Genomic DNA, 11,885 nt, shown 5'->3' on the forward strand with positions numbered 1-11,885 from the left:
CTTCCCCCTCACATCAGACACGACCAACGCAACAGGAACTATCATATCTCAACTCATCTAGTTTTGAATGTGTTTACTGTGCATAAAGCCACAGGTCTCTGCCCTCTGAGACACTGCACAGTTTCTAACCAGCTATAATAAGGACTCTGAGGTTGGTTTCAGTAGATTTTTAACACGCACCCAGTTTCATTGTGATTTTTAAAAAAAAGGTGTTAAAAGTGTTCACAGGAGCTTTTTAAAACACATGTAACACATTTCACACTAATAATTATGTAAAATAATGTCACATACATCAACCTGTCACTATTATTGGACAGGTATAATAGTGACAGGTTGAAAAGTAGTTTCATGACAGCAACTACTATTATTGGACGACATATTGACTCAGAAATAATCGCGATAAACAATATTATCGTCATTTAAAGATCATTTTATACAACTGATATGACATGAAAAGCCTCTTAGCTGCTAATGTGAAGTGTGGCAATACGGAGGTCAAAGAAATGATCACAGTCATGTCCATGTATCATACGATAAGTCGATACATAGACATGATAAGTTGTATTGTACGATAAGTCAACAACGTAATTATTGCGATCGATCTAATAAGCGGCAACACAGAGCTTTGCTCTCGCACGCGCTGCATTTATAGTCACACAAACACACACGCGCTGTCACTCTAGTGCGCGCTCTTGCTCGTTCACTTCAGATTCCGGGAGAATACGTCTAATTTGCAGCCGTCATAGAGACGCTATCAATATGCGGGAGACTGCCGCGCACGGGGGGGGGGCGGCGGCGGCACATCGCCAATCTAATAAGTGGCAACACAGAGCTTTGCTCTCGCATGCGCTGCATTTATAGTCACACAAACGCGCTGTCACTCTAGTGCGCGCTCGTTCACTCCAGATTCCGGGAGAATACGTCTAATTTGCGGGCGGGGGGTGGCACATCGCCGATGTGGTGTCCATCAGCGATGGCTGTCAGGCATCGCTGATGGACGATGGCATTGGATGGCATCGGACCAACCCTAGTCTATATATGGACTTATTGTATGATACATCGATCATTTCTTTGACCTCAGTATTGCCACACTTCACATTAGCAGCTAAGAGGCTATTCATGTCACATCAGTGGTATAAAATTATCTTTAAATGACGATAATATCGTTCATTTCAATTACTTCTGAGACAATATATCATCCAACGGAAGTATTTATCATGACATGCTTTTGTATATCGCAATATTTTTACATATAGGGCAAAATTATAGGATTAAAAAGTTCTTGTGGACACTTTTATACCATTTTTATCACACTGAATAATAATAATATCATTTATCACGATTATTTCTGGGACAATATATCATCCAACAAAAGTAGTTAACATGACAGGGCTAGCTAGACTTTGGTCAAAGCTCCCAGCTGGTCTCTTCTACCAAGCTGTCAGAGTTACTGGGTGTATTTACTACAGAGCAATTGAGTTTTTACACAACATTAACACAATTCTGACTTAGACAACTGCCACAGAATATTATTGCTAACTGTAACACACAGTCAGTCACAAAGAAGCATCAAGTACGCCTGTCACGATAATTATCAACTTATCATACAACAACCTCAAGCTTTTAGCTGCTGTGGTGGTCCTAAATTAGTTTTTTTCTCTTTTAAGACAAACAGAAATCGACTTAAATGTGAATGAACAATTTATATCATATTTAACTTTTCTTGTGAGCATCACATTCAAACCCAACATAGAACAATTGTTCCTGACATTTCTTAAAAAAACTCAAAAATTCTCCTAAAACTCTTCACTCCCACTATCAGACATATGCTAAGGGTGTGTGTGTGTGTGTGTGTGTGTGTGTGTGTGTGTGTGTGTGTGTGTGTGTGTGTGTGTGTGTGTGTGTGGGCCATGTATGTAGACTTCAAGTATTGTATAAGTGATAAAAGTGAAAGTAGGACATCCTAGCACCTCTCAAATAGGTCAGCATGGTATTTGAAACCAATATCACCACTTTAACTGCAAATAGTGGCATAAAAATAATCTTAAAATGACTATAATATAATTTAATCGTCCAACAAAAGTAGTTATTGTGACAGGCTTCAATGTTTCATGTTTCTGCAAGTTTGTTCAATACCAAACTGACACTAACCGAAACCAGTGCCGGTCTAACAAGGAAGGAAACCCACAATTAATCAACTTTTTAAAAAACACCACTTGATCACAAACAGATTAGCACCAGTGTAAAGTTAATGTGAGGCACAAAAACAGCCTGGCAGAGAGGAGGAGGCTTGTGTTAAAAGTTATAAAATAATAATCACGTTATTTGGCGAGTAAGTTTGACATTGTCAAGTTAAGAAACATAATCATCTGTTCTCAGCTGCTGCTGTGAAGATTTGAATTTATTACAAAGCTTTTGCAATGGGAAGGATAAATGGAAGGATGGATGTAGCATTATGGATAAAGAGTGGTTTCAATACCTTCCTAACTGGAATATATGAATGGAATTTGAGCTGGCACATTTAATTATAGAATATCCTTTAATTAAAATCATTTCAGTTGGAAATAATCAACAGGCTACAGATTCATTACTGCATGTAACTCGACTGTCCAGATCACTGCTTTCTGCTGATGTGCTAAGACAAGTCAGTAAGTAACTGAAGGGAAAAGAAAAAAGCAGCGTACTCTGGTTTAAATATTACTGTCCTCTCACCCATATGACACTGCAAAAAAAACAAAAAACAACCAAACAACAACATTGAGTCGAGCCAGCCGGCTGCAGGCGTGTCAATAATAGTTTTCCGTTTGCATTTAATAAAATAAAATTTTAAAAAAGTGGGAGTTGCAAAGGTGATGAGTGGAAGCATGAACGCAAATTCAATCTGACAGATGTGCCAAGATCCTGCCCTTTAAAAAAAAATGCTGCACTTCATTCACTAAAAAAACCAGAACACAAATAAGCTCTGCTGCTATTTTACAAACCTGGTGTTATAAAAAAAGGCAGCTAGCTTCAAAAACCAAATTATTTTAACCACATCCTCTTCAATCAAATGGCATGTTACATGCATACATTCACACGTCTTATAAAAAAGAAACCCTGGCCCCCCTGGAGACAACATGTTTTTTTTAAGCTCAACCCTTTGAAAACTGCGTAGGAGGGGAAAATGATGTGTATGACATGTTGTTAAGGTGGAAGGGGGGGAGGTGTTATTTCAATCTGATTTTAACTGAGGATGCAGTGAAGTGAAGTAAAAGGCCTACTTTTCTTTTTCAGGTTGCTTGCAAACACACTACAGCATGGAGGAGGAGAGTTTCACATCAAGAGCTGCATCAAATACAGCAGCACAGATGAGACTGAGCAGCATTTTAGTGCACAAGCTATATAAAATACTAAAAATCAGATTGTTTATGAAAGCAAATGATTGATTTTTTGATATAATAACACCTACAAAATGACATATTATGCATGTCATGGGTAGCTATACACTTCTACCTTCTTATCCTGACGAGGCTAACACTGGGTTAACTTCTCCTTAAAGTTGCAGGCATGCATTAAGTCAGTGCATGGCTCTACAGATGATATATATCATGGTAGACATTTAGTTTTATGCAGACAAATCCACACACGTCAATATTTTTCAGGGTGCTTGCAAACACACTGCAGCATAGAGAAGGGTTTCACATCAAGAGCTGCATCAAAAACAGCAGCACAGATGAGACTGAGCAGCATTTTAGTGCACAAGCTATGTCAAATATTAAAAATCTGATTGTTTATGAAAAAAAAAGACATTATGCATGTCATTGGTAGCTATACACTTCTATCTTCTAATCCTGACGAGGCTAACACTGGGCTAACTTCTCCTTAAAGGTGCAGGCATGCATTAAGTCAGTGCATGGCTCTCCAGATGATATATGTCATGGTAGTCATTTAGTTTTATGCAGAGAAATCCACACAAGTTTTAAATCAAGAGCTGCATCAAATACAGCAGCACAGATGAGACAGAGCAGCATGTTAGTGCACAAGCTATGTCAAAATACTACAAATCAGATTGTTTATTGAAGCAAATGATTATTTTTTTTAAAAGAATAACACCTTAACAATTACATATATTGTGCATGTCATGGGTAGCTACACTTCTACCTTCTTATCCTGACGAGGCTAACACTGGGTTAACTTCTCCTTAAAGTTGCAGGCATGCATTAAGTCAGTGCATGGCTCTACAGATGATATATATCATGGTAGCCATTTAAGTTTATGCAGCGAAATCCACACTAGTCAATATTTCACTTAGCATCTCAGCAAAGTCACGTTTAAAATAAACTTTAAAAAAGGAGGAAGCAACGCCTCCCACCTCCCTTATATGGCTGCACACAGCACACAGCATCAGCATGCATGCACACATTTAAAAAAAGAGAAGATTCAACCCAATTTGACAGCGTAATATAAACAGGTTAGAAGAAGAAGAATGAAATAAATCAGCTTACCTGGGCTCAGGCAGGATGATTTTCTTACTCGCTCGGGCTGCTGGAGTAGATTTGCTTTTCTCCATCGCCATCAAATAACTGACATCGGCGAGTACTGCTTCGAGGTCCGCCATCTTTCGACCCTGGGACGACCAAATATCAATACAATAATAACCGGGGGGGGGGGGGGGTTGGAGGATGATGATGGTAGTGGTGATGAAGGCTGGTGGTGGTGGAAGTGGAGGTGGAGGAAGAAGGGGGGGAGAGGTTGGTTTGGTTTTGTTTTTAGGGAATTAAAAAAAACCAATGTCCTCCATCAGATATATGATCACCAACAACATCAAGTGCCAAGGTGCGTGATGACAGGGGGGGGGCTGCAGCTGAGAGCACAGCAGGGCTGACCATCGACTGATTTTGGGGAGGGATTGTGGAGGGGGGGGGTCTCAGTTGCTTGCTTGTGTGTCTCTCTCTCCCTGTGTGTGTGTTTGAGCTCAGAGTCAAACTACCATCCTCCTCAAGGAAGACATTTAAAAGCAAGAGAGATGGATGAGGGGGGGGGGGTGCAAGATCAGAGTGCTTGTAATCCCATGTAGTGCAAAAAAAACCCAAAATTGCAGGTTTCCTCTCCGTCTGTGAGGTGCAAAAAGCATGCACTTGCTCTCCTTCTTATTGTTATGTTGTTATAATATTGTGGCCTCCAAAAAATAACAAAAAAAAGAAAAATAAATCCTAGTTACACGTCTGTAGGAAATCTCCTTCTCCTCTCTCCTCTTCTTGATATTGGAAATATGTCCAAAATACAACAGGGGTTCGTCTCCTCCAGTGCTGCTCCTGCTGCATGTGATTCATTCAAGGGTGGTGGTGGTGGTGGTGGGGGGTAGGGTAGGGGTAAAGGGGTGGGGGGGATTTCCTCCTTCTTAAAAATGTAAACACTGCGCTGTGATGATAGTGAAATGGCTGCAGACTTTTGTTTTTAAAAAATGGGGGAAAAGCAGCTGTACAGTAATAAAACAGGAGTTGTTGCTTCTTCTCCCTCCTCACAAATAATCAGTGAGACCAAAAAAAGGGGGAAATTTAGGGAGGAGGAGGACACAAGTAGGCGACAGGTTGAGATCATCAGGGTTGCTGCTCCTACTGGTGGTGCTTCTTCTGCTTCTTCTTCTCCAAAGTCCTTAATATCTCAGCTGGTGCACCAACCAACCAAACTGCTATACAAAAAAACAAAATAATGCAAAAAAATCTCTCCAGATAAGCTGTTATAATCAAAGCACACATGCACAGGTCACCGAGAAAGCAGGAGTCATGTTTTGCATGCTAGAAAAAAATCCACACACACACCAACCAACCAACACACACACACTGCTGTTTATGCTGCTGCTGCTGTTTGAGGGCTTCCTGTGCAACGTTTAAGAGCCCTTAATGTCCCTTATCAGCTCATCAATTACGCCCAAAAAAAAGGATATTTAAGTAGGGTTAAGCAGCAAAAAAATCCAAGTCCAATTCATGCACAAAAAGGTGCCAAAAATCCCTCTCTCACACACACACACACTAGTAGAGCAAATATCGATATTTGGGTTGCTGCTAAGTTAGCTACCACGCTAACCTGCTGCTAACCAGGAGGGAGGAAAGCAAAGCAGGCAGACCTAACTAAACAGCAGAGGTTAAATAGAAAGATATAACACGTTTAAGGTTATTTAAATTGAGCAGATCCTCTTTTTTGGAGGAGTATTAGTCGAGTTTTTTTTTTTTAAATAATAAGCTAATGGCTGCTGAGTGGCGGAAGAAGAGGAAGAAGGGAGGAAGAAATAGTCCCAAAAAATGGCTCAAAAATATAGATAAAACCGCATAAAATAATCCATATTTTGCTCCCCTTCTGTGCGTTGTAGGGTGTTTATAATAGAGGCTAGAGGAGGGAGGGACAGGCTCTTCTCTGGCTCTTCTCGGTCTCTTCTCTCCGGGGGGAGGGATAGAACGCCTGGCTTCCAACGGCTACTTTTCGGCGGTTAGTGATAATAATAATAATAACGTCCACCACCGTTTCTTGTTGCTATGTTGATGTAAAATATAAAATAAAAAATACACACATTAAAATAAAAATATATAGATAATGTGGCTCCGTGTTGTAGGTTAAATAATAAAGAGGAAAAGAGAGCAGCCGCCGCCGTTACAGTGACGAGCAGGTCGGTCGGTCGTCGTCCTGGTTCTCCTCCGTCCTCCGACCGACTCCTGCCTACCGAGCGTATCCGTGTAGAGGCGCCTCTCACTCGGCTACAGCAGAGCGTCAGTCCCCGCTGTGTGTTCCGGTGCTCCAGCCGAGGCAGGGCGATACTGTCCAGCTATCAAGCAGCAGCTCCGTGTTTGTTGTTGTTGTCGGGTTTTTTAGGTTGTTGTTCGTTCCCCAGCTCCAATATGGCACATGTTTTTTTTTTTAGTCGCCCCCTTTTTCGTGATATATAGTTTTTCTGTGTTTTTTCTTCTGCGAGCACTGCTTGCTTTGTGGTTCAACTTCCTCCCACTGCGGCGGGGGAGAGGCGGGTAAAAGGCGGAGTGGATCAGTGGAGCTGGAGTTAGGGCTGGAGTTGGAGTTGAGGCTGGGGTTGGAGTTTGGGTTTGGGTTGTAGTTGGGGCTGGAGCTGGAGTTGTAGTTGGGATTAGAGTTGGGGTTGTAGTTGGAGATGGGGTTGTGGTTGGAGCTGGAGTTGGGGTTGTAGTTGGAATTAGAGTTGGGGTTGGAGTTGCTGCTTGAGTTGGGGTTGTAGTTGGAGCTGGAGGTGGGGTTTGAGTTGGGGTTGTAGTTGGAGTTGGGGTTGTAGTTGGAGCTGGGGTTTGAGTTGGGGTTGTAGTTGGAGCTGGAGTTGGAGTTTAAGTTGGAGTTGGGGTTGAAGTTGGAGTTGGAGGACAATACATGCAATATAATTATGAACTCACTGAGGGGGAAAATGACATGATAAAAAAAACAGTATACATTAAAGTTAACAGTTGACATTTAGCGTAAAATACAGTTAATAGGCTATGTCTTATTAGAACCAGAAAACACTGTTAAATCACAACATTTTGATGGAGATTTAATATAAATAACAGGTAACCTATATATTACATTTTATATGTATATAAATATGCACTTTAAATCTGTGCAATAATAATATCAAACTCATGTATATTATCACTCAACACCAATATTACTCTTGTACATAATGTTATTATTACTATTATTTTCCCATATTGTTTTTTACTACTATCGTTCTTTATGCATGGATGTATCTGTTTTAACTCTATATATATTTATATTGTCTTGTACTTGTATTGTCTTGTTTTATTTATCGTATTGTCCATGAATTAAATAAATAAATGTATTTTATTTTATTGACGCTCTTTCTATACTCTCCACTTTGCTGCTGCAATAATGTAAATTCCTCCATCGTGGGACTAATAAAGGAATATCTTATGTATCTTAAATCAATAAATTCACATTACTCAACTATTTATACGGAATTGCTCATAACAAAAACAGAAATTGCTTGGGGCTGCTTGTTGCACGCACACACACACACAAACACACACACGCACACACACACACAACACAATAAAATACAAACAAATAAATAATACAATATAAGGCACAATAATGGAATTTAAAAAACACCTGGAACCGAATAATCAATAAATATGATTGATAAACACAATAGAAATGTCAGATAAAGCATTTGGAGCAGTAGTTGCATTAACGACCACGTCCACGTTAGCTATTTCTTAAGATTTTACAACTATTAATATACTTTTATAGTCTTTTTAAAAAAACAGAAATGAAAGCAAGAGACACACCTTACACCCAATTTAGCAACAACGCTGTAACCACAGTTTCATCATAATGAGGAATTTCCCGGTTCTTGATTTGAAACCTTTTTTTTTTTTTGTCTCTTACGTTGAGTTGATTTAAAAGCTTAACTGGGAATCATATCGACCAGTCTGGATCCAGGAAATGCCCCGGGGGGGGGGGCACTTTAGAGAGAAAGGAGACATTTGAATGGGTAAGTGATTTTTCTTTGCATACAAAAAGGTTTCAATTACAAACCCGCCCCCCCCCCCTCCTCCACTCTGCGTAGGTGTTAAATAAGTCGCTTTTCACGCTGAATGTGAATGGACACGGAGCTGCAGCCTTTAACTATTAATGAAAGCAGACTTAATGGTTTTCTACAGGTCGTCTCTGAGGAGTTCAAGTGTTGGCTTGTTGTTTTTGGTGGAAACGCAGTGCCGTTTCCTGGCCAGTGAGGGTAATGCTGCTGATTCACTGCACAATATGAAGGAAAGGACCGAAACAGTGGAGGTATGTAACTAAATACTTTTACTGAAGGAGAGTTTTTAAGTATTTATACTTTACTTTAGTGGTGGAAAAAGTATTCAGATCCTTTAATTAAGTAAAAGTACATAAAAATACACCATTACAAGTAAAAGTCCTGCATTCAAAATCCTACTGCAGTAAAAGTACTGCAGTATTATGAGTGAAGTAGTATGCAGTATTATAGTAAAAGTACTGCAGTATTATGAGCGATGTAGTATGCAGTATTACAGTAAAAGTACTGCAGTATTATGAGCGATGTAGTATGCAGTATTACAGTAAAAGTACTGCAGTATTATGAGCGAAGTAGTATGCAGTATTGCAGTATTATGAGTGATGTAGTATGCAGTATTACAGTAAAGGTACTGCATTATTATGAGTGATGTAGTTACAGTATTGCAGCAACAGTACATATGGTTATTATATACAGTATGCTATTATTGTAAAAGTTGTTCTCCTTTTCTGCTGCAGCACAACTAAATTGTTCCACTAACAGTTTTGGCAAATGAGTAATTGTTGGATTTTTTTTTGTCTTGTGATTCTGTAAATGTAAATTTCCCAAAGTCCAAGATGCAGTGTTAAGTGTTGTTAATGCAACCCAAAGAAACAAAAAGTATAGCATTAAAGAAATCAGATATGTTTTTCCTTCTCAGTGAGTTTGTTTGTGTTTTATATATTATATGTTAGTCATTTATAAACTCAGTTTTCATTAATTATATATATTTTAAATCCAACCTTTATTTCTAAAATGTTGACACCATGCAGCTTCTATACACCATGATGTGAAATGTGATCTGAACCTTTAAATACACCTGCAATTAACAATTACCTCTTATTATTTTTTAAGTAAAAAAACTGCGAAAAATGTAAGTTGTGTTGTTAATTCAACCCTTTTCTTTGTCCCAACAACCCAAAGATATTGAATATATAAGTGAATAAAACATAGTAAAGCAGCATTAAAGAAATTAGATGTTTTCTTTCTCAGTGAGTTTGTATTATGTATTATATGTTAGTCATTTATAAACTCAGTTCTCCATTAATTATATTTTTTAAATCCAACCTTTATTGTTAAAATGTTGACACCATGCAGCTTCTATACACCATGATGTGAAGTTTGATCGTATAGTTCTCAAAAACATGAGCGTAAAAGTGCAGAACCCGTCTGTTCCATCTCTCCTTATCGCTAGAATCAGATACAACCGGTCCAAGTCAGTTAGGTTTAAGAAAGACAGTTTATTCAGCACTGGGAGGCAGCAGGGGTCAAAGGTGAAGGGTCACGTGGGAAGGAAAGGAGGTGGGTTTTCTTTGGGGGGGGGGGGTAAGTTGTTACTGCTGAATACGGCGGATGGACTGGATCTGAGGGGTCTGGCAGTGGGAGCCAAACTCCCTGAAGTGTTTGTACTCCCCACAGTGACGATCACACTCCATGATATACTGGTATCCACGATAACCAGGGTACTGGTAGCACACAAATCTGTTGGGAAATCACAGTTTCAGTCAGTCGGAGAGAAGAAAAGAGAGGGAGAGAGAGAGAGAGAGAGAGAGAGGGAAGTACACACAGGAGATGTTGCAAAAGATGTGTTGTTGTGAAAGGATTATTTCTGAGCTACTGGAAAGAAAAGAAAAAAGGAAAAAAAAGGTGGAAAGGAAATTTAAAAATGTGGAAGTAGCAGCAGCAGCACTCACGCTCCAGACTGGATCCTGAGAGAGCCAACTTCATTGTTGCACCAGCCCATGGCCTGGAGGGAGGGATAATCGTCGCTAAGCTCACCCTTGCGGCCCAGGAAGTTCTCACGCTCAAAGATAGTCATACGACACTCTCTGTGGTTCTGCAGGAGGGAGGGAGGAGGGGGGAAAAGCAACAGGGGGGAACAAATAACATGTTTAAAATGTTAGGATGAGTCAGAAAGATCATATAAAAGACAAGTGAGTGAAGTAAAGCTGGAGGAAATTATTAATCTGTCACTTACAGCACAGGCAATAGGTCTGAAGGAGGTCAGTCTCTCAATGTGATAGGCGTTGCTGCCGCCGAAAGCATCACACTGGGGGTACTCTCCTCTCTCCAGGACAAACTGCTGTCCCTGGTAGGAGGCGTGCTCATAACCAACCCAGCTGCAGGGGGGAGAGAAAGCACCAGAGGATGTTAATAATGATCACAACTCTTTAAAAACATCATCTTGAGTCTACTCTCTTTACTAACAGTCTGTAAAATAGCAGCTTTATGACTGTATTTTTAAGTATTCATAGAGATATATCTGTGTACTCACGCTCCACTCTCCACCCTGAGGGAGCGCACGGTCTCGAAGCCGAACTCCATCACGTTGCAGCACTCGGAGGTGAACTCATGGCGGCGACCCTGGAAGCACTCCTCGTCGAAGACAATGATCTGAAGAAGAAAAAATCATTTTAAAAGGCATAAAAATGATGTGAAATGTGACTTTTAATTGTGACAAATTGGGTGAAAAGTTAGTATTAGATGTGTGATTTAAGAGGATACAACTCCAATTTAGTTTTAGTGTTATAGTCCAATTAGATGGCAGCTTTCCCCCCAAAGAGCTGTGTGAGATATTTCACATTTGAGGGATAACTTGCTGTCTGAGAGCTGATGTGTGAATCTGTTTCTCCATCCGTAGACTCACCTTCCAGTGGCCGGAAAACTTGGTGCAATGGTGAGTCATTTTGGCTGAAAGGAAAGAGGAAAAAAAGGGTTAAAAAGTAAAAAAAAATTAAGAGAAGTTATCTGAATCCAAGAGAGTTTAAAGCATCCAGTAGCAGCAGGAGAGCATCTGTGGTAAACTTTACATCACAGCCGTAAAACTTTACAGTTATTCTATAAATAAACCAAACATGATTACAGCTGTTTAGCACGTTAAACAACCTGTTCAACAGCAACAGAGGAGTAGTTTCAAATTTAAAAACATGCCGGCCTGGATACTTTGATCAGCCTGAAAGCGTAAATCCTCGACCGAAAGCGTCTATTTATAGTTTCCCTCCACAAAAAAAGTGAAGCGTGTTAAAGAAGCCAGAGGTCTCCCACCCGCTCTATCGCTTTATCTTTTTTTTCCTGCCCATTTCCTCCCAGCTGC

General features: G+C 39.9%; 2 protein-coding genes across 2 annotated transcripts in view; both read right to left on the reverse strand.

Annotated features, from left to right (window-relative positions):
- LOC133995215 (beta-adrenergic receptor kinase 2-like) overlaps window positions 1-6,993 on the reverse strand; it is a 68,575-nt gene extending 61,582 nt beyond the window's left edge. Inside the window, exon 1 of the mRNA XM_062434548.1 lies at window positions 4,485-6,993. Within this exon, the coding sequence (XP_062290532.1) occupies window positions 4,485-4,597 (113 nt within the window). The 5' untranslated portion in view covers window positions 4,598-6,993. The remainder of the gene's footprint in view (window positions 1-4,484) is intronic.
- A 3,132-nt stretch (window positions 6,994-10,125) lies between these two features.
- Window positions 10,126-11,477, reverse strand: cryba4 (crystallin, beta A4). Its single transcript, XM_062434714.1, has 5 exons — window positions 11,439-11,477; window positions 11,067-11,185; window positions 10,770-10,911; window positions 10,486-10,628; window positions 10,126-10,273 (listed from the first exon to the last, which is right to left on the reverse strand). Exons 1-5 carry the CDS (start codon window positions 11,475-11,477, stop codon window positions 10,126-10,128), a joined length of 591 nt encoding a protein of 196 aa, XP_062290698.1.
- Between the last annotated feature and the right edge of the window lie 408 nt (window positions 11,478-11,885).

Source organism: Scomber scombrus, chromosome 15 (assembly GCF_963691925.1).
Source record: "Scomber scombrus chromosome 15, fScoSco1.1, whole genome shotgun sequence".
NCBI classification, from domain to species: domain Eukaryota; kingdom Metazoa; phylum Chordata; class Actinopteri; order Scombriformes; family Scombridae; genus Scomber; species Scomber scombrus.

Bases quoted from the DNA above. Each gene is read 5' to 3' on its own strand.
- cryba4 (XM_062434714.1), bottom strand. From the start codon at position 11,477: ATGACTCACCATTGCACCAAGTTTTCCGGCCACTGGAAG. The intron at 11,186-11,438 runs GTGAGTCTACGG...TTTCTTCTTCAG, and splicing joins AGTTTTCCGGCCACTGGAAG to ATCATTGTCTTCGACGAGGA. The intron at 10,912-11,066 runs GTGAGTACACAG...TCCCCCCTGCAG, and splicing joins CTCAGGGTGGAGAGTGGAGC to CTGGGTTGGTTATGAGCACG.